This window comes from Aythya marila (assembly GCF_965140915.1).
Source record: "Aythya marila genome assembly, chromosome: 3".
NCBI classification, from domain to species: domain Eukaryota; kingdom Metazoa; phylum Chordata; class Aves; order Anseriformes; family Anatidae; genus Aythya; species Aythya marila.
The window spans coordinates 19,684,448-19,706,456 of record NC_139044.1 but is presented as its reverse complement, the minus strand read 5'-3'; the positions used below and the strand labels follow the sequence as shown (position 1 = coordinate 19,706,456).

At 36.4% G+C, this 22,009-nt stretch overlaps 1 protein-coding gene across 1 annotated transcript in view; it reads left to right on the top strand.

The window, feature by feature from the left end:
* Positions 1–22,009, top strand: part of USH2A (usherin) — a gene marked incomplete at its 3' end in the record, with an annotated part of 395,140 nt that overhangs the window by 134,848 nt on the left and 238,283 nt on the right. Inside the window, exons 21-25 of the mRNA XM_082757605.1 lie at positions 9,221–9,351; positions 16,993–17,119; positions 17,527–17,628; positions 19,154–19,342; positions 19,799–19,929. Coding sequence (XP_082613731.1) covers positions 9,221–9,351; positions 16,993–17,119; positions 17,527–17,628; positions 19,154–19,342; positions 19,799–19,929 — 680 coding nt within the window. The remainder of the gene's footprint in view (positions 1–9,220; positions 9,352–16,992; positions 17,120–17,526; positions 17,629–19,153; positions 19,343–19,798; positions 19,930–22,009) is intronic.

Genomic DNA, 22,009 nt, shown 5'->3' with positions numbered 1-22,009 from the left:
ATGTTTCTCCCTTTCATTCATCATATTCCATATTTATACTTGTACAACCTTTCAGTTTTACTTAGCTTTTTTGCAATCTGAGGCATGAAGAGTATATATAAAAGAATATGTCTTCAAATTGTGTCATTCTTCAACTTAAACTTTTGCAAAATGTTGGTTTTCTTTGGAAAGAATTTTAAAAACAATCAATTTCTAGCTTCTGTTTTTACTATCATCACAAAAGAAAAGGGGCTGCTGGACAGACTTTTATAGTTTGATAAAACTGAGATTTTTGTGTGTGTGTGTTTGCATGTACCTATATGCGTGTGCGTATGCATATGTCTGTATGTGTATGACTTCTAAGTACGTATTTTAAATTTCTATTAAGAAAAACAAAGCAACTTAGAAATGGACAGCATTTACTTGACTGATAAAATTAGTAAATCAGTTTAATGTTTGTGATGATGAACTTCAAAAATATTTTCAAATACATTAAGATAATGGCAAAATATGGAGCCTCTTCCTGTACTCAGCACAACAAAAATCGACAGATTTGGAAAATTACTTTCCACCTTTCCTGAATAAAATACAGAAACCTATAGGCCATCATATATTCTGGTAAACTCCCTACATTCAGCAGAGGTTTTTCATGATCATGTCTAGGAATGTCTGAGCTCTTTCATCTCCTCCAGTTCTCTTGTCTGTTATGTGAAAATAGGTTTTCCATTTTTGTAAGGCCATTTTTTTTGAAAGATGTATTTTCTGATGCAAATATATATATATTTTTAATGTATTTTAGCTAGAGTAATATGTATCATGCAGAATCTCTCTCACAAGGAATGAATAATGACTAAATGTTAATTCAATGGAAGTGTATAGTAGCATAAAAGGTGGTATGCTTTCATGAAATATGCGCTGAAACCAAAATCGAACAATTTATTGAACTAATTTCCAGTTAGCTGAGCATTTTACTCATCTATCTCCCCTCCAGTTAAAAAGGAATTGTTTTACAAGTTCTGTGGGAAAATTTACTTTGATTAGGCAAAAGCATTACTAAGCAGTCTTAGTGTTAAGGAAGTGCTTAAAGTTTGTCATCCTGAAGAAGTGGTGATAGCCTAGTGCTACAGTCAAACATTTTATATACAATTTCTATAAATTTTAGGGGTCATTATGTGCAAACAAAGGCTATAATAAACATGAATGGATCACTTTATTTGCCAAAACTTTCTGTTCGTATGTTTGGAATGTACAATTATTTAATTATTTATACTGTTCCATTTAATAATCTAAACAGAATGGAAACACAAATAGGGTTTCTTGGAGAAATTGCTCTGAAAATACATGTTTCACGGATGATGCAAAATTCATTTCTAATAATGGTTTGTGATTTTCCAAATACTAAGTTGTTTTTGTTTGTTTGTTTGTTTGTTTGTTTTTAGCTGCAATGTAAATTGTTTTCCTTTTATCATTTCCTAGGTCCTCAGAGAAAATGTCCATAATACTCTAGGGTATGAATTATTATTATTATTTTTTAGTCTTATACGTTTGGGTTGGGATTTGATAGGTCTATGAAAAGTTAACCTAACGGTATTGTTGACAGCTTCTAGGTTGGACATATATTTTGTAGAATCATAGAATGGTTTTGATTGGAAACCTTAAAGACGATCTGGTTCCAACTCCCCTGCCATTTCAGGGACACTCCTGTCCAGACCAGGCTGCCCAAAGCCCTATCCAGCCTCGCCTTTGAAACACTTCCAGGGATGAGGCATCTGCAGCTTCCCTGGGCAACCTGTTTCAGTGCCTCACCACCCCCATAGTAAATAATTTCTTCCTAATGTCTAATCTAAATCTACCCTCTTAGTTTAAAGCCATTACTCTGTGTCCTGTCAGTACACTCTGTGATAAAGAGTTCCACCTCAGCTTGTCTGTAGGCTCCCTTTAAATATCAGAATGCTGCTGTAAGTTCTCTGTCTGTATGGCTGTTCTTGACATTTTTGGACAGGTTTGGTTATGCATTTTTATATAGGTTTTTGTGAAGTAGCATGGGACTATTAAGCCTTGTAGCAGCTTCTAAGTATTTGTTGCATCTAAGAACTTGTATATATTGGCTCTTTTGAGCTGGACTCTGAATATCCAGTTGTAGAGAAGGGTACATTACAAGTACTTTAGCTGCGTACACAGGACACTTAAGATTAATCTTAAACTCACTTCTCTGAAAATCTCTCAGATATTGTTGTAGATGTCTTCAATTACCTGTGCCCCTACCTTAACTCTCCCACTCAAAATTGTAAAAAGTCAAAATATAGTTTCTGAATAGTGTGATTTTTTTTTTTTTCATTTTTAAAATGCTTTTTTTTTTTTTTTTCAATTCTGTTGATTTTGAAAGATGTTTCACAGGAAGCTAAACCTCATTAGCTTGTGTGAATAAAGTTTCTAGTCAAAAACAAACAAAAAAACAAACAAAAAAACCAACCCTATAACTTATTATTTTGCAAGAAAAAATGTTTAAGGTGAATTTATTGCTGTAGTAATTACAGATTGTTAGTATATGATGTTCTAATGTGTGGGAGATCACAGAATCACAGAATTGAAGGAGTTGGAAGGGACCTTGAAAGATCATTGGGTCCAACCGCTCTGCCAAAGCAGGTTCCTTAGAGCAGGCTGCCCAGGTAGGCGTCCAGGCGGGCCTTAAATATCTCCAGAGAAGGAGACTCCACAACCTCCCTGGGCAGCCAGTTCTAGTGCTCTGTCACCCTCACCATGAAGAAGTTCTTTTGCATGTTCGTGCAGAACTCCCTGTGCTCTATTTTGTGACCATTACTCCTTGTCCTGTCCCCATAAACCACTGAAAAGAGATTGGCCAAATCCCTCTGTCTCTCACACTTGAGGTATTTATACACATTGATGAGATCGCCTCGCAGTCTTCTTTTCTCCAGGCTGAACAGACCCAGGTCTCTCAGCCTTTCCTCACAAGGAAGAAGCTCCAGGCCCCATATCATCTTTGTGGCCCTCCGCTGGACTCTTTCCAGGAGATCCCTGTCGTTTTTGTACTAGGGAGCCCAGAACTGGACATAGTACTCCAGGTGAGGCCTGACCAGGGCAGAGTAGAGGCGGAGGATCACCTCCCTTGACCTGCTGGCCACACTCCTTTTAATGCACGCCAGGATCCCATTGGCCCTCTTGTCCACGAGGGCACTCTGCTGGCTCACGGTCAACCTGTTGTCCACCAGGACCCCCAGGTCCTTCTCCCCAGAGTTCCTCTCCAGCAGGTCATCCCCCAGCCTGTACTGATACATGTGGTTCCTTCCCAGGTGCAGGACTCTACACTTGCTCTTATTAAACCTCATTTGGTTTCTTCCTACCCATCTCTCCAGCCTGTCCAGGTCTCACTGAATGGCAGCACAGCCTTCTGGCGTGTCAGCCACTCCTCCCAGCTTTGTGTCATCAGCGTACTTGCTGAGGGCAGACACTATTCCCTCATCAAGGTCGTCGATTAAGATGTTGAACAAGACTCGACCCAGCACCGACCCCTAGGGAACACTGCTAGTCACAGGACTCCAGCCAGACTCTGAGCCACTGATTACCACCCTCTGAACTCAGCCAGTCAGCCAGTTCTCTTGTAATTACTGTCAACTCCTCTATCCCGCACTTTCTCAGCTTTGCTATCAGAATGTCATGGGAGACAGTATTGAAAGCCTTGCTAAAGTCAAGGTAGATTATATCCACCGCTCCCCCCCCATCTACCCAGCTGGTGATGCCATCATAGAAGGCAACATGGTTGGCTGAGCATGACTTCGCCTTGGTGAACCCATGCTGACTACTCATAAACTTCTTCTCTTCCAATTACTTGGAGATTGCATCCAGAACAAGCTATTCTAACACCTTTCCAGGGACAGAGGTGAGAGTGACTGGCCTGTAGTTTCCCAGATCCTCCTTCTTGCCCTTCTTGAAGACCGGAGTGACACTGGCTATCCTCCAATCTTCAGACACCTCTCCTGTTCTCCAGGACCTTTCAAAGATGATAGAGAGTGGTTTGGCAATTACCTCTTCCAACTCCCTTAGCACATGTGGATGCATCCTTTTGGGACCCATGGATTTGTGTGTGTTGAGCCCACTCAGATGCTCCTGAATCACTCCCTTTTCACCAAGGGGGGAGATCTCCACTTCCCAGACTCTTTCTCCTCCCTCCAGGGTCGAGGAGTCCCGGGGGAAAATGCTATAGTTTATTCATTGTTTTCCCCTCACTAACAACTGGCACTTCTCAACTCAAAATAATGCCTGTTAAACATTTTTATGAAGACCTTGCAAGCTGCATTGAGTTGCACCGGGAGAATCTGAACCCAGATGTGAATCTGAGTCTCAGTCTGAACTGCTGCTGAAGTCCTCAAACATGGTAAACTTACATGAAAGATGAAAAGAGATAGTGTTAAAATCATTTCATATGTGTTTTCTGTGTTAGACAAAGAGCTGGGTTCTGGCTCATCTGATATTATAGTAATAGTGTATACATATATAAATATATATTTAATTTTAGTCTGTTACTAAAAGGAACTCTTAAAACTGTGTACACACAGAATAGCATACTGGTATTACTTCTCAGTTTCATGCCTTTAAAATGCCCCTGTTTGGTCACTTAAACCTCATTCCTCTGCTAACTTGAACGTGTCATCTGTGAAACTAGGACAGAATATCCTGTCAGAAGGAGAGACTCTGCCCTAAGATGCTTTGGAATACTACGAAAAATTAATAATAAAGTAGTAATTTACTACTTGTCCTTTTATTAGTGTGTATTCTTACTTTTGTCTTTTTGTTCACTTTGGACAATGCTTGTATTGCACTTTGTGCAATACTGTTTTAATTTAATTCAATTACAGAAATTAATGTAATTTAATTATAACTAAAGATATTCTGACAGCTTCTCCAGTTGTGACTGTAATGTCAAATGGATTTAAGATTTTATTTGAATGATGTACATGGATGTTTAACTTGTTCTAGTGAAATTTCCTGTGTTTTTTTTTTTTTTTTTTTTTTTTAATCTCAGAAATGATAACAGCATGTCGTGAACCAGTCATTTTTGTTGCATAAAGAGGCATATTGGGTGAATTCTTCAGTTGCAATTCAAGATTCAGTTGATTAAAAATACATTGGTACTGTGCCCCACAGCTGGTCATGTTTTACAGCCAGTATTTAATACCGAGGCAGAGATGCAGTTTCTGTATGTGACAAATTACAGAAGTAATTGTAATATCATTGTTTCATTTAATTTAAATTATGTTTATGTTTATATTTATCTATTATATTAAACATTAAAATTAAGGTTTAGAAATGCATACCGAAGACAAGTCTTTGAGAAAGAGAAACTGTCTTGCAAAATCTATCCCCCAAAATAATGGGGGATAGAGTTTTACCGATGATCCATTGTGGTTTTCAAATTCTTTGGAACTTCACATTTTCAAATGAAAGCTATATGTGGTTAGGTTAAGGAAGACCAATTTTCAGTGCTCAGTGCCAATAAAGTGGAAAAATTACTGAAACTGAATGACATACTGACATACCCTTAGTTATTACAAGTCTCGAAGAGGATTCCCATTTTTGGACTTCACACTCAAAATGAAACAACCTGGAGAAACGTTTTCAGGCTTTTTTTTTTTTTTTTTTTTTTTTTTTTTTTTTTTTTTAATTCAGATACTACTGATAAAAGTACTGATTTCTTAAGTTTTTATGTTCCATTGAAAAACAGGCTTTAAAATAATCCAATCATGTTTAGGATGCATTTCTTCAATTTCTTCTCTTGTGCTGTGGTGTTTTTTACAGGTGGCATATTTTTTTCCTCAAACCAAGGGTCTGCAAAGTTTGCAGAATTTAGTCAGAGAGACATCAACTTGCACAGTATTTGATTTCTCCATTTTACTCATTTCTAGAAATAGAGAAAAGCACTAATACTGAGGCATAGAAGTACTTAGAGATTATATGAACTTCCTTATCTCACGAGAAACTCCAAACATACCGGAATTTCAAGGAGTAAAATTTCTGAATTCTGCAAAAGGTGACAAATGAAGTTAGAAGAATTTGCTTCGTGTGAATGAAAATGAAGATTTCTGACTCATCAAAACTTTATAAGAAACAATGGCAGTTTTATAGGCGGGAATTAAGGTTTTATAAGCCACCTCTTCATTATCCAAAGGAGAAAGAAAGCTTATAATGCTTTAATGTATATTATATATAATATATATTTTTTACATATATAATATACATTATATATATATAATGCTATAATGTATGTAATTTAAAAACTTCAAGAACTACTGCAATTTTACTGTTATGAACAATATAATTTACTTTTTCTAACAATCAATATTATAAAATATTGATGTTTTTATGGAAACTCAATTATGTCCTTTGCAGATGTCCTTCTGAATTAGGTGTAAGGAAGCATTCTTTGGTCTTCAGAAATGTCTTTTGGAAGATTGACAAAAATACTGGCATCTTGTTAACTTAGCTGTATTTTCCAGTGTGGAATTATAGGCCAGCCATCAGTCAGCTGCTACAGCAGGTGCTGATACTGATGGAACCCCAAAGAACAGCAGTAGTGATTTCTGAGCCAGGCAAAGCTATGCTCCCTCTCTTTTCCTTATGTATGGATACTGTTTATTTATTTTATTTTTATTATTTAATTTGCTTGGTGTTAGTTGCACACAATTGATCTTGCAAGCATTTTAATAGCATGACTGATTTTCATTTTCTAAGAGAGAATGTTTTATGTGTGTGAGAAGGCACTTCTTTGTTGTGAGGGTGACAGAGCACTGGAATGAGTTGCCCAGAGTGGTTGTGGAGTCTCCTTCTCTGGAGATATTCAAAACCCTCCTGGATGCCATCCTGTGCAATATGCTCTACGTGATCCTGCTTGGCAGGGGTGTTGGAGTAGATGATTTTCAGAGGTCCCTTCCAACATCAACCATTCTGTGATGTGTGCATGATACTGTATTACATAAAAACATTTATATGATTAAGAAACAGGGTCAAAGGATATTTTTTATGGGTATAGATAATAACAAGCATGATCTACTATGAATGTGCATCAGAATTATATATATAAATTTATATATATATTTGTAATAGATGTTGTCTATAAGAAAAAAAATCATCATTTGCAATTTTCTGCCTGGCAAAAATGGTTAAATGTGTGTGAAAAGACCAAGTAGTATGATAGTTCAGTAAATGCCAATAGACTACACTGTTCTGTAAAAAGCATTTTACACAGAAATGTCATGGAAATGTATAGTTTATGAATGAGGTAGTGTTACTGGAAAATTTCTGGATATAGTAGAGATGTGTTTTTTTTTCCTCCTCTCACTAGCCCTTTCACCACTTTCTTCCAAGTCACCCAACAACTTCATGATTTTACAAGACAATATTTTCTTTTTACCATGAAATAGCGCTAGAAATTTTGCTCCTTTTTCCACCTGCTGAAATGGAAAAAGAGAAAGGAATCACACTCTATCAGGATGAATTTGACTGGGAATTTGAGAAACATTTGCTTCCACGCTCTTCTGGAGATGTTGATTGTGACATGACTGTGGGATAAGGGGTGAAAAAAAGGGATAAGAAGTCTGTGTAAAGTGGTGAGAGAGAGATATGGTAATAAATAGACCAAGTAGATAAATAAAAATTTAGCATGAAGATGATACATTTAGAATCATTTTAATATAATGTTACATGCTGTATTTTGATCTTGTCAGATAAATAAATGGCTCTGGAAGGAGATGTCTTTGCGTTAATGTTAACTCCAGGGAGTTAGCAGACTCTTTATAGTACTCATCTGATTTTTAGCAGCTCCTGGTTATTTTCTTATCTGTTCAATAAAGGGGTGGATCTTAAATTTTGCTAAATACTTCTGTGCTGATCATCTGCCTAATTGCATTTGGCATCTATAGTCAGATTTACCTTACCATTGCTGTTCAAAATTGTTATTTATTTATAAGAATATACATGGATTGTGAGACAAACTGTAATGTAATGCAGAAAATATATGGACTATATCACCCAGTATTCACTAAAGGCATTATTCCAGTGTTTCTTTAAGTGTAGAATGTATGTTCCATGTTATACTTTTGAAGTTGAGACAAAAAGGTAGATGTTTCTATTGCTGCCTTTTTGTTTCCCTATGCAAAAAATAAAATAAAATAAAAAAATTAGTTGAGTAAAAGCACAGATCCACCATACACTGTCTGGTTTTGTACATTAAAAAAATTCTGCCACAATGGGCCTATGGTTTTGTAGTTTTTTGATTTGTTTCTGTCAGATGATTTTCTAGGATCTTAAAAAGAAAGGCATTATAGTCATAAAAGGCTGGTGGCTATCCAAAACTTGTTTATTCATAGCTGTGCTTTTGAAAATGGGATACATCATTTATAAGTTCTTTCATTAATATGTCTTTAGGTTGTTACTGAGAAAGTTTATACTGTGGACAGCAATATGTAGGAGCTGTTTAATTAGCTTGTTTTTCTTTTTTATTTTTTTTTTTGGTATTTTATTTGTAGGAAAAAAAAATAATTGTTTTATTCTATGCCATTTGAATGACATTTCATGTGCTGAGGCAACATTTTATCAGGAGCCAAATGCAGACTATTCATAACGATCTGGAAAGTTCTTAATTAAGCATAGTTCATCAATTATTCCTTGGGATGTTCCCAACTTTTATTAAAGCTTGTTCTTTTCCAGGAGTTATTTGTTCACATAGGTGCCATCATGTATAAATATACAGAGAGATATATGTATCTTGAAACCAAAAAAACTTGATTCTTAGAAACACTTTGGTTTAGTAACCTCATTCCTTCTTTACTGATAGAAATGTTAGGGTGCATGTTGAAATCAACATGTAAAATTTCCTGTTCTTCAAATATTAGAATAAGAATTATTCTAATAAGAATTAAGAATTAGAATAAGATTCTAATATTTGAATTATATTTTCTTAAGAAAGCATGAATATCTTTATTTTTTTTTACCGATGAGTACGAGCTCTGAAATCATTGAAGTTCTCTCAAAGATTGACTCAGAGTGGATTATGAGAATTTCTTCTACAATGACTAACAGAGGTTTTAGGTAGACAAAACTTCCACACCAAGCTTTTAGTTTACCATTTTACTTCTGGTTTTAAGTCAACTTTTTGTTTGTAATTACACTGTCATAACACATAAAAATCATTTTTCGTATTAACTTTCTGTTTGCTTTTTCTAACCAGGTATTAAAGTGAAATTTAAAACCCAGGAACCTGATGGTTTAATTTTTTTCTCTGCATCACCTGGGAATCAAGAGGAATATATTGCACTTCAACTGAGGAGTGGACGTCCTTACTTTCTCTTTGATCCACAGGTACACCAAAAAAACAAGATTCTTTACTTACTTATCTATTTATTTATTTAAAAGAGTTCAAGTTAGCTGGCCCTTAGTTAACTGGAGATTTTGGGGAAAGAAATGTTCTTTTTTTTCCTCTTTTTGGTCAGTACCATCAAACACCACTACAACTTAAAGTAGCAATATATCAAACAGCTAGAAAGAATTAGTTTTTGAATTTGTAAATAAAGGTTTTATATTTTTTAGTCATTCATTCCTAAGCCTCCTATCTCGAGACTGTCTTTCCCTACTGACATCTTATTGCTATCAGTGTGATGGAAGTAGTCTCTGACTTCCAGCAATTATGACTAGAGCAAAGACAAAAGAAATCAGGGAAATATCAAATAAAATCTACAAAAATTAAAAATAAGATCACATTCCTTACATTTCTATTTGGGTATTTTCTGTTTTCTGTGCACTACAAAAGTGGATCTTCTCATGAATAATTACAAAGTTGGTTATATTTCTGTAGTGGGTTTACGTGGCAAGGTTTTGGTAGCAGGGGGCCATAGGGATGGTTTCTGTGAGAAGGATCTAGAAGCTGCCCCATGTTTGGTAAGGGCCCCACTGTTTTCCAGAGCTGAGCCAATAAGCGATGTTGTTTTGCGCCTCTGTGAGAGCATATTTAAGACAGGGAAAAAAATGCTGCGCCACACAGCAGCTGTGAGAGTGAGAGGAGTGAGGAACAGCGTTGCAGGCGCCAAGGTCAGTAAAGAAATAGGGGGAGAGGTGCTCCAGGCGCCAGAGCAGAAGTCCCCTGCGGCCTGTGGTGAGGACCGTGGTGAGGCAGGATGTCCCCCTGCAGCCCATGGAGTACCACGGTGGAGCAGGGTTCCACGCTGCAGCCCATGGAGGAGACCACAGTGGAGCAGGTGGCCCTGCACCGACGGAGGCTGCCGCCTGTGGAAGACCCCTGCCAGAGCAGATTCCAGGCCGGACCTGTAGCCTGTGGAGAGGAGGAGCCCACGCAGGAGCAGGTGACCTGGCAGGAGCTGCTGCCCGTGGGGGAGCCAGGTTGGAGCAGTTTTCTCCTGAGGGATGGACCCCGTGGTATGGACCCATATCTGAAGCAGTTCTGGAAGAGCTGCTGCCTGTGGGAAGCCCGCGCCGGATCAGTTCATCAAGGACTGTATCCCATGGGTGGGACCCCACAGCACAGGGGACGACAGTGACTGAGAAGGAGCAGCAGAGAAGAAGTGCTGTAGACTGACCATAGCCTCCATTCCCCCGTTCCCCTGCGCCACTCGGGGGGAGGAGGTGGAAGAGGGTGGATGGGGGGGGGGAAGGTGCTTTTGGTTTCTTTCCTTTGTTTCTCACTTCTCTAGCTTGTTAGTAATAAGCAATAAATCTTACTATCTCCTTATGCCGAGTCTGTTTCGCCTGTTACAATAATTACTGCGTGATTTTCTCGTCCTTATCTCAACCTTTGAGCCCTTTTCACATATTTTCTCCCCATTCCTCTTTGAAGAGGGGGAGTGAGAGAGTGGCTGTGGTGGAGCTCGGCTGCCCACTCGAGCGGAACCACGACAATTTCATAAAATCAATGTGAGCATTTTCTAATTTCTAATTTTCTAATCAGATTTTCTAATGATACTGACAATTTGGTATCATATGTATCCACTTACATGCACCATTTCTGTAGAGTTACAGCTCCTCCAGTTGCTGGAGGGCTGGGTCACTTTATCAGCCACATATTCAGTTGTGCCTAATTAGGTGGTTGGCATTGTGTCTATTGCTCCAGGAGTTGAATAGAAATTTGTAACAGTATAAAAAGGTGTGGATTTAGAGATGTTACAATCCATTTTGCTTCCTGAGCTCTGACATGGAACAGGCACTGGTGCTCCATGAACATGCAGAAATGGTGTGCAGCAATGAACCTTTTATTCAGAAATGGACGATCTGTAGAGGAGGCATGGTGTTGCCTGAAGGCTAGTGTGAGATGGATGTCATGACAGGGAGCCAATGGATTGTAGAGGGCCTAAAACTAAATCTGTATTCATCTTTCATATTTTTAAGCACGTCTTTTCTAATGGCTATAGTATTCTTAAGAATGAATGAAAGACAGAACTAAAATTATTGAGCAATGGCTTTATGCAGACTTCTCAGTTCTGGTTTGAGAGTGATGATCAGATCTGAATTTTTAGTTTCTTATGTCCATCCATCTTCTAGAGCATATCTCCTTTTTTTTTCCTGTTCTCCTTTCTATGGGACTGCCTTCTGTCTTGCTGGTTTACTCTTCTTCTTCCTACTCATTGGGAAGGATCGACTGATGGAGCCATGGTCTCCAGTTCTGGGATTGGCAAGGGGTGGAGGAAGCACCTGGGGCTGCCTTTTTTTTTTTTTTCTTTTTTTTTTTTTTTCCCCCCCACAGAGGAGCTTAGAATAGGGTCTGAATTTTTGTTATCTTGTCCTGTGCTTTCTGCTCTCATTTGTAATTTATCTGAAAATGTTTTTTCATAAAACTGGTTCTTTGGGCCAATGCTCCCTTCCCTTCTCTGACAGTGCTGGGTTTCAGCATTTCTGACACCAATTCAAGCAGCTTCTGTGGTTTGCTGAGTTCAGCCTGTAGCTGATTTGTCACTTGAGGCAAGCTGCTTCCCAGAGCTTCCCCTTATTACATAAGGAGGAATCACTGCTAATGCTTCCAGATTTGTTTTTGTACCATCCTTTGGGGGAACAATTAAAACATGTATTCTTCATGGACATGAGACAGAGATGTCTTTGAAGGTTTTCCTTTGAAACAGATGAAAAGACAGAGGTAGGAAGTTCATTTCCAAGGTCTTATCAAAAGGACTGTAGAGGTCAGTCTTCTGCTGACATATTTGTACTGGAGTTTTAGTACTGTAATTTTGTCATGTATTAATGTGTTAGTGTCCAAAGGTTTCTTTTTGGATTAGGATTGAATTATCAATTAACAAAAAGTTGGTGTTGTAGGAGCACAAATACATCAAACTTTATTCTCATGTGTTTAGGTCCCATAATAGTTGCTTTACAGCCTTCTGGAAATGACAGTTCTAATTAGCCATGTGGGGTCTTTCCATAGTGCATGAACTAGTCTGGTCTCTAACAGTTCCAGGAAGATCTGCAATAAGGAGTTCTTTCTCCTCATTTGCCATGTAACTAGTGGCAAATACTGAGAAAAGACAAGGAATTTCTATGCTCGAAGATTCAGACTAGTTTCATAAAAGGCATTTAAACACCTAAATCTTGGTAATTTCATAAATTTATGCCTCAAATCTTTAGCCTCTACTTGGATTTATAGTTACAAACCTAGATATAGCCATGAAAGACCTTTCCCTTATAGTTATGGTAGTTCATATATACTGAAGAGAAGAATACATAAAGGTCCCTGCCTTTCTTGTGCTTAATTCTCCCTCTCCACTGAATCTGTGCAATGTTCAGGAAGAATGCCATGAGTGCTTTGTTCAAAGATACTAGTGCATTCCTGTTGCTACTGAACACATCATGGTGTAGTCTTTTCTGTGACTTGACACCTTGTGGTGATCCTATGGCCAGTTAATGCAACCAAGGTTTTCTCTGTCATTGAAAGCTAATGGGCTCCCAGGTAGCAGTGAAAATTCTTGTTCATGTTTTGTATTATTAAACCTAATTCTGTTTCGGTGTGCCAGCCCTTAACATTCCTGTTGCAAGGGTATTGAAATCTTTCTACATATTAATGAAGCCTTCCAAGTTTGTGTCCTTGGCAAGTTTCATGGGATAACCCTGCTTTTTGAGCTTCAAACCTCTAGGAAATAATAGTGATTGAACCTTGTGAATATTATTAAATAACCTTCCTCCAACTCAGTTGTTCCTTTCTTAATATAACTGACTGTTGTCATCTCTTCTGCCATCTTCCTGTCCATGCAACAAACTTCTGTAGTTTCTTGAATGTAAGTAACTGCTTACTATTATTTGCTATTCCTATCCTATAATGTCAGATATCACGTTCTATAGCAATTTTCATTCCTTCATTTGTGTATTGCTGTTTGCATCAGAATGCAAATGTTTTAATTGCTTCTTATTAATAGCATGAGGCTTCCTAACCAAGTTATATGCATCATTTTCTCTAATTACAGTCATGACATATACGATAAACATTTATGGCCCTACCTTTGTACACTTCTATTAATAAGTGCAAAAATTCTTTTGATGACATCTATGTCTGCGGCTTTTTATCTATAGCAACTTGGTGTAGTATTCTATACTCCATTACAGCTGTGTCCTGTCACAGGTTAATTATCTTTACCCCTAGTCCCTTTCAGCATTCTTGTATATATCTGCTCATGATAAGCAGTACATTCTCTCTTCACTGTATGTGCTCTGGAGATAGACCTGCCAACTCTTAGTGGGGAATTTTCAGAAACATAACTTGTTCTTCTCTAAGTGTAAATTTCAAGTATTTGTCCTGTCCATTCATACTTCTCTAAACTTTATGTACACTATCATTCATCTAGTCTGACCATCTATTTTGTCTTCCTTTTATGTTGTCTGTCTGCTCTCCTCCTTTCTTATTCCTTTGTTGTCATTCTTTGCTGGCCTCTACTCATTTTTCAGGAGGCATGAGTTTCTTTTCTAACTGATCCCTTCCTTGGTCTTGTCTGCATAGTTACATTGTTCCACAGACCTTTCTTTGAGCTTGGTGCTTCTGCAAACCTTCAGCTGTCTGTGAGTTTCTTCTCATCATAATTTCTTTAAACCTACCACTGAAGCTGCAGGTAATTTGTTCATTATTTTTTTTTTCTTCCCCAGAGAAGCACTGAATATGTTATACAAAGTGAAATCACTAACAGTGGAAATTTAATGCTAATCTGAAATACATTTTTTCTAGTGACTTAGGACAGTCTTCTGAAGAGAGTATGTCAGGATTCCTCTCCTAGTAATGGAGGGAATTCAATCCAGATCTTTTAGAAGATGATCTATTTACTAAACTTGCCAGCAAAAAGAGGAATACGAGTTTCTTTTATTTCATGTGCAAAGTAGTAGATGGAGTCTGAGGGTGATCTGTTATTCCAAGAAAAAAAGGAAGATTGAATCCTAGCTATGAATCCTAAAGGTGCCTTGAGGCTTGGCACTGGCAAAACTTCAGTACTCATTTATTTTCTCTCTGGTAGGAATTTGACAATTGAAAAAACCCCATTGGTGGAATTGTATTTACATTATGACTTTGCTACCTAGCCAGTATTTTTGAGAATCCATATTTGTGATCTCTGTACATGTTTTCATGAACGTAAACATCCGCATGAAGAGCCACAGAGATTCCATTTTAATTATATACTACTGAGAGCTGCTAAAAATTAAGATTTACTGTATGGCTCAGCAAAATACTCCAGATTTGGTTCCCTATGTGTGTCAAAATGCATAACAAGTCATTTCACAACAGGATATTTGAGTATAATCACAAAGTCACTCAGGTGGTTCTCAGTAAAATGTCATACAGAGATCTTCAATGCAGTGCATTCTGAATCCTGAACACAGTCTTTTTTTCTTCCTTTTTTTTTTCTTCCTGAGATTAAGCACAGGTTAGCACATATGGTTGTGTGGTCCCAGATTGAAATGATCACAAATAAATGTAGTTTCTAATGTATAAGACTATTAATGCTCTAGACTGTTGCCAAATATAATATGAAGAACCACTTATTCAGGCACCTGATCTTTAGAATGCAGCATCGTTTGTAACAATTTTAACGCTAACTAAGTACACTTTGATGAGACAGCATTTAATAAAATGCTCATTAATTTCATCATTAGCAAGGGTATGCTAAGAAGTAAGCCAGTTTCTTATGTCACGCCCAATTAGCATCCCATGCTAGTAATCCCATTAGTATTGTTGAATTCACTAATGGAAAAACTAATGGGCATGCTACCAGGGCACATTAATTGGGCATGACACCAGTTCTGGTTTTAATTATTAAACTACGATAATGAAATGTGTGTTTGTAAAATATTAAAATGTTGAAATAGAAGAGAAGACAATAAAAAATAGTACATGAAAGAGTGCTTATTAGAATGTAAGGATATATAACTTTGTATTATTATCATGGGATGGAGGACTGCTATACAAACTGTCTCAATACCAAGACATTGGCTGAATGGAGTGGGAAACATGCTATTTCCCATGCTGTTCATAGGAAATAATTTTTTTCTGTAATTATGTACATATGTACATATCATATATATTTTCATATATAGAATACATGGTGAGTTCACAATTAAAAATGTATCATAAAATATATACAGTATTTATAAATGTATATGATGACAAGAAATTTTTCTTAGATGCACATCACTCAAAGGCACAATACTGTATTTCAACAATGCCTTTAAAGTATTAATACAATCAGTGATTAATGGGTTTTCTTCATGTGCATAACTCTAAAGTCCTTGTGCCAGAAAGAGTACTAGATGATCTGAAAAGGAACGAACAAACAAACAACAACAACAAAAAAAGAGCTGTTTAATTTGGAAAAAATTTGGAAAATTTTAGAAATTGTTCTTGTGTTTATTTTATGGCTTGACTAGCTTAACAAAGATTGCAAGTCTTTAATATCATCTAGTGTCTGTGCAACATAATGCTTTTCTTTTTACTCATCACCTCATACATAAAACAATTTTATTTTGTGAATAGTTACCACGTGGTTAAAGTACGTTATAAAGTTCTGAGACAATATTACTGGGATTACTCTGAAGATTGAACACATTTTGGATGTGAATCCCAGGAAAATTCTTGAAATAAAATAAATTCAAATATTGCTTTAAAAATGTGCATTTTGGATGGTTTACAGCCTTGAGATTTGGTTTGATATCTGCAGATGTTATTTAACTTGTACTCAGGAATTCAGAAAAGATTTTTCTGTGTTTTGTCATGGTCATCTCTATATTCATCCCCTCATGTCATTTTATATATATATATATATATATTGTTTTAATAAAACCAGGGAAAAAATTTAAACCACTTTTACAGTCTGTACTTGTACAAGCTTGTACTGTAAAAGCATCCTCATTAATTACCTTCTAGATTTTTTTTTCTGAATCTCATGGTATGACCTTTTTCTTCATAAATGTACTTTACCCTCTCACCTAAAACTTCAGTTCCTTTTGATACCAGGTTAACAGGGAAATGACACACTTCTTCAAGCATCCCTACAAATGTTCCTCTATTTTGAATCACTTCCAATAGACAGGCTCTGCAATCAACAATCCTAATGTGAAGGTGCTTTCTCTGAACTGAACAGTACATTGAATCATATCCATCAAACTTTACAACTGTAGCAATCCATGAAGAAGTTAAATGGAAACTCCATTAAAGAAAAAATCAGAAATCTGTGTGACATTACCCTCAATATTTGTGTCTCATCCTTGTTTTTATCATAGGAATGACACAGGTTTTTCTGTTTTTGATAGAAACTGTACTGGATCCTTCATTCCTTATGTATTTGAAGAGATTAATTTGGTGGGGGAATCAGTTATAAACATCATTCTGTATTCCAAAAGAAGCTATACAGAGGACTTTTGTCTTTATTTTCTGGATGTTAATATACCACAGTGGTGTGAAGAGTTAAGGTATAATTCTAAATCTTACCACCTTCCTGTTCTAACTTGGATTCTTCCCTTAATAAAAAGGGATCTGCAGTAGCAGTCACACCAGCTAATGATGGTGGAAAAGAGTACAACGATAACAGTTGGCACCAAATAATTGCTACAAGAATTCAAGCTCTGGGAAACATCACAGTGGATGGGCAGTACACAGGTAATCAATCCAGATTTGCTTCATTATTTTGGTACTATTCAGGTTGTTGCTCACTTGCTTACTTTCTCACTACTTGTGTGCATCCATACAACAAAAAATTCACTCTTTTTTATTTATTTATTTTTTTAAACAAAATAGCTCCTCTTTTGTCAATGCATCTGAAGTATGTGTCTGCTGTGAATCTGATAATGTAATACTAGGAATGAGAAGTCTGCTTTTTTATGCTCATGAATGTATGATTGTGCTGATGCTCTTTTGTAAAATAGAATTGAAAATATTTCCAGGATATGTATGGGGAAATATTAGGAGATGTTCTACATTAGCATTTTTTATCCAATGTCAATATTCTGTTGAGCTGAAAATCTGTTGAAAGTATAAACACAAGAATCTTGACCTATTTTGTTTAGGTTCTTCCTTAGCTGCTAGTGGCAGTACCATTATTGGAGAGAATACTGGAGTTTTTGTTGGAGGAATTCCACAGGGTTATTCTATTGTAAGAAGGGATGTAGGTGAGTATGACTGTGGTCTACATAATATGGTGTACCTGGAATCCTAGACAGTGGCACTGACTTAACTGCCTTTTCAGCAGTGTGGGCTGTATTGACGTTGTGCCAGGAACATGAGGACCATACTTAATTTGCTTAATTATTTACATAACAATTTGGAAAAAATAAGCCTACGCAGGTTGTTTAATTCTATATTTTTGGGACAGACTGAAATATCTGTATATGAGTTTTAATCAGCAGTAAAGCAATGTTACATCTAATGAGGTCTGTGTATATTTTAATGAATTATATAACTACAGAATTATAGAACTGTGTCTGCAAGCAAGTTGTATAGGTGAAGCTTATGTGTGTGTTTTACATTCTAGATTCCAAAGTTATTTTCCAAAAATGCATGAAAATTGTTTTTGCTAGCTTAGACACAAGGTTGTGCATCCCACCTGGTTGCAGAAATAGAATGTAGTGGCCTTTTTTAGGATCCTTCAGGGACTGTTGCATTGAACTTAGTGGTGTATGAATATATCTGTATTCTACAGCTGTATTTGTGTGGAGCTAGATCATTGCTGGCTTCCACAGAATCAACAGACATATGCCTTTATATATAAACTTGGCCTATATGCCAAGAGTATAGTCTACCAACAGATAACTGGTACTTTATAGTTCATAAAAAAACAGGATACAATAAGCTGTTCTCAGTGGATTCATATCCAGATTTACATTTTTTCATATAAATCTGAAAGCCAAACTGTTCATTAAGTTTGCATTCCCAACAGTGATAAAGACATGAAATTTAATTGACGGCTTGCACTGAGGTACACTATAATACAACTTCCTCTTTACCTTCTCTACTTCAGGTTACTAAACCCACAAGTTATGTGCATGTGTTCTTCTAAAACCTTTAGTTCATAAAATTATCAAGGATGTTTTCCGCAAAAACCTCTGCTAAATAATAAAAATCACATTAAATATCTTTCAAGAGAATACTGTCTACAAAACCAGATTTATACTTTTGTCTCCAGTAAAGAAAAAGAGACAGAAGTCATACATGAGTATTCTTTTTTTTTTTTTTAAATTGAAACAAGGAAATAAGAACTTCCTGATGGATCTTCTAGAAGTGTATTCACCCGTTGAAGCTTTTGCAACATTGCTTTTTCCTATTTAGCAGATGCATGCCTTTCTTCACAATATCCACAATAGTTCAATAGTTTTTTTTTTGTTTTTTTTTTAGAGAGAATAAGCCTAAAATATTTCCTTGGAATCTTCATAGAGTAGTTGTATTCTGCTGAGCTGATGTCACCTGTATGCAATATCTCAACAAGTTTAAAATTTTCTGGCTATGTGGTAGTAGCTGCTGTCCTTAGTGACTAGATGCATTCATAAATCTGAATTTAGTTTGGAGACAGATTTATGAAGTTAATGATAGTGGTTATCAATTCAAAAAATGCACATATGTGATAGGGTATGATATGCATTCATCCCTATGCTTAGTTGCAGGTGATTGGCTTTAATAAATGATTTTCTTTTTCTTCAGGGATGAAGATGATAATCCAGAAAGGATTTGTGGGGTGTCTCAGTGACTTTTTTTTGAAAAAAATGCATACACCCTATGAAAACTGGGAATCTTTGGACTGGCAGGATGCTGAAGAGCAAAACAACGTCTATCATATTTGGGAAGGGTGCCCCACTGTCCTCTCAGAAGGAGCACATTTTCTTGGCAAAGGTAATTTGCTGTACTCTGTACTAGCCATGTATGTTCTTGCAACCTAAAAGGGAGTCACATTGAAAGTATTACAGTGATCTGATTTTCAAAGCAATTTTAGTTATATAGGATTATTTTTAAATGCTTTAAACTTGCTTTCATGGAGAGGTGGTGCTGCTCTAACTGCAGGTAGATTTGTTTATATTTTTTAGAAAGTCAGGTGTCCATAATATATAAAAAAATGCCGGGTCTCATATTGTGGCAAGATGTTAGGACATTGCACCAGTTTGGTTTGTTACAATAAATTACAGAGAAGTGTCATTTACAAAGCTGAGTGAAAGCTATAAACCTTAGTCTTGAAACCTCTGAGATCTTTGTGTCCAAGCAGAAAGTAGCATCTAGATTTCTGCTTTTGGCTTCTTGAGCCTATTATTTCTGTATTTGATTAACTTATTCATGTATTTACTTTCTTTCAAGGCTTCCTAGAATTGCATTCAGATGTTTTCAGTGGCGGACAGGAATTTGAGATCTCCTTCAAATTCAGAACAGATCAACTGAATGGATTGCTTTTGTTCGTTTACAATAAAGATGGTCCAGATTATCTTGCAGTAAGTTTAGAAATCAGTACAAATAACTGTATTCAGGTATGATCATTGAGTTTTGCTTAGTAAGATACACCCAGCAGATAAGTTAGCCATGTTATTTATAATAAGAAAAATATCAGTATATGAAAAAGCAGAATTACTCTCTTTGCTAAGTTAGAAGTGACTAAAAAGTAGAATAAGAGACTTGTATTAAAAGAGTTCTCTTCATTTTTGGTTCATTTATCAATAAGATGTATTCATTTTGATTTAAAATACGAGAATTGCCATACAGACTGAAATTAGTGGTCCAGTTTAATCCCATCTCACCTCTTTCACTGTTTTTTCAAAACTGTTGAGAAAGCTGCAAAAATCCTGTATTAGGCAAATTTGTGAGAGATGCATATGAGCTTTCATTTTGTGTCTGTTAAATAAGACTGTTTTATGCTTAGGACTTTAGTTAAGGTTGAATATGTTTGTTGCAGTTTTTCAAACTCGTTGTATTGACTACATGGTTCTGTTTTTGTATTTTTCTTCTTCCAAGGATTTTGAATATAATTCAAAAACCACTGAATAGTGGGTCAACTACAGTTATTACTTGCACCAACTAGTAGCTATTAAAGAGGATTACGTTGAAAGTAGTATTTCTTTTTAGTAGATCCGAGAAGCAATCATTTACATATAGAGATTTTTGAGTCTATTGTTATTCTTTATAACCTGACCTGCCCTTTCCATTTCTATTTTATTTGTTTATTTATTACTTTGCAGCTGTTTTGCTAATGGCTTGTCATGTCAAAGCCTGTTTTATTGTATGGCATTATATCTAATGTGCTCTTTCTTTTAAACTTCCGACATAAAGCATATAAATATATTTTTCTCCTTTTCAGGTCAGCTATAACTTACTCTGTATTTACTTTTTATATTATTATTTTCAGCAGTTGTTTTTTTCCTGGATTTCGAATTCTTCTAGTCCTGATTGCTTCCTCCTTTTCAAGCAGCTTTGGTTCAGAAATTATAATGAGTTGCAATAGCAAGTCTTTTTAATTACATGCTATTGCTTTAGTTTGTCCTCAAGTAATGACCAGAGTTATGGGCTAGTAGCATAAGATGCTATATACACTATTGTCCCACACTAAAAAGACTAGTATGTATGTAATTCATGGTACGAGGGCACTATTTACTTGAACAGTATTCACAGGGACAAACGTGGGGCTTGGGTTCTTCTGGAGATTCTTGTGGCATGTGGTCCTTGTTTCCTTTCTCTTGCTCTGTGAAAGACTAACAGAAATATGAGAAAAGCTCTGGCTATAAAAGAGTGAGGGGACTTAGTAAATTTAAAGTGTAGTCAAAAGCACAATGTAGACAAAAAAACTTTTGTTATGTACTCATACTGCCAGATTTTTGCCAGTTTTACATTTATATTATTTTTAACAACAAATATTGTGCTTAGTTTTCATAGCATTTTTTCTAAACCAAGTAAAAAATGTTTAATCTCCCTTTACACCTAACTGGGACATCTCCATAACCTTGGAATGAGGAATTTTAGAGAGGATGACTATATGCATGCTTTTCCAACCCTTGCAGCTTTGTGTTATGCACATACATAATGATGACAGAAGGTTTTTCCGTACACTTGAGCTCACAAAAAAAGGTTAATAGAAAGTGAAAATGAGGTGTGTAGCATGTTGCGCATGAGCTACGATGTCTTTGTTAGGAGCTTTGGTCAGGAGACACTTGCACTGCAAAACAGATTAGAAGATACCACTTATCCTGAGCACATTGTATGATGGTATTCCCTGACCCATCCCTTTGCATAGATCACAGCTCTCTTATTAGCTTTATAGTTTTGGAATGACTAGCTAGACACATGGCTGCCTGCTACCAAACTGCCAAAGAGTCTATCTTGTCTTCTGGCCAAGACAAAATTATGTCCTAGAAAGGTGCTCTGTGTAAAGGTCATTTCTTCCATGAGTTCCAAGCCCTGAGATAATTCACTGAAGTTAGAGAGGTCAATCTGATTCTCTTTGGATCCAGACATAATAATTTTGAGCAAACTATGAACAGATAACGTAGTATGAATTGCTCACTCTTGCTCTGGCATGTGTCT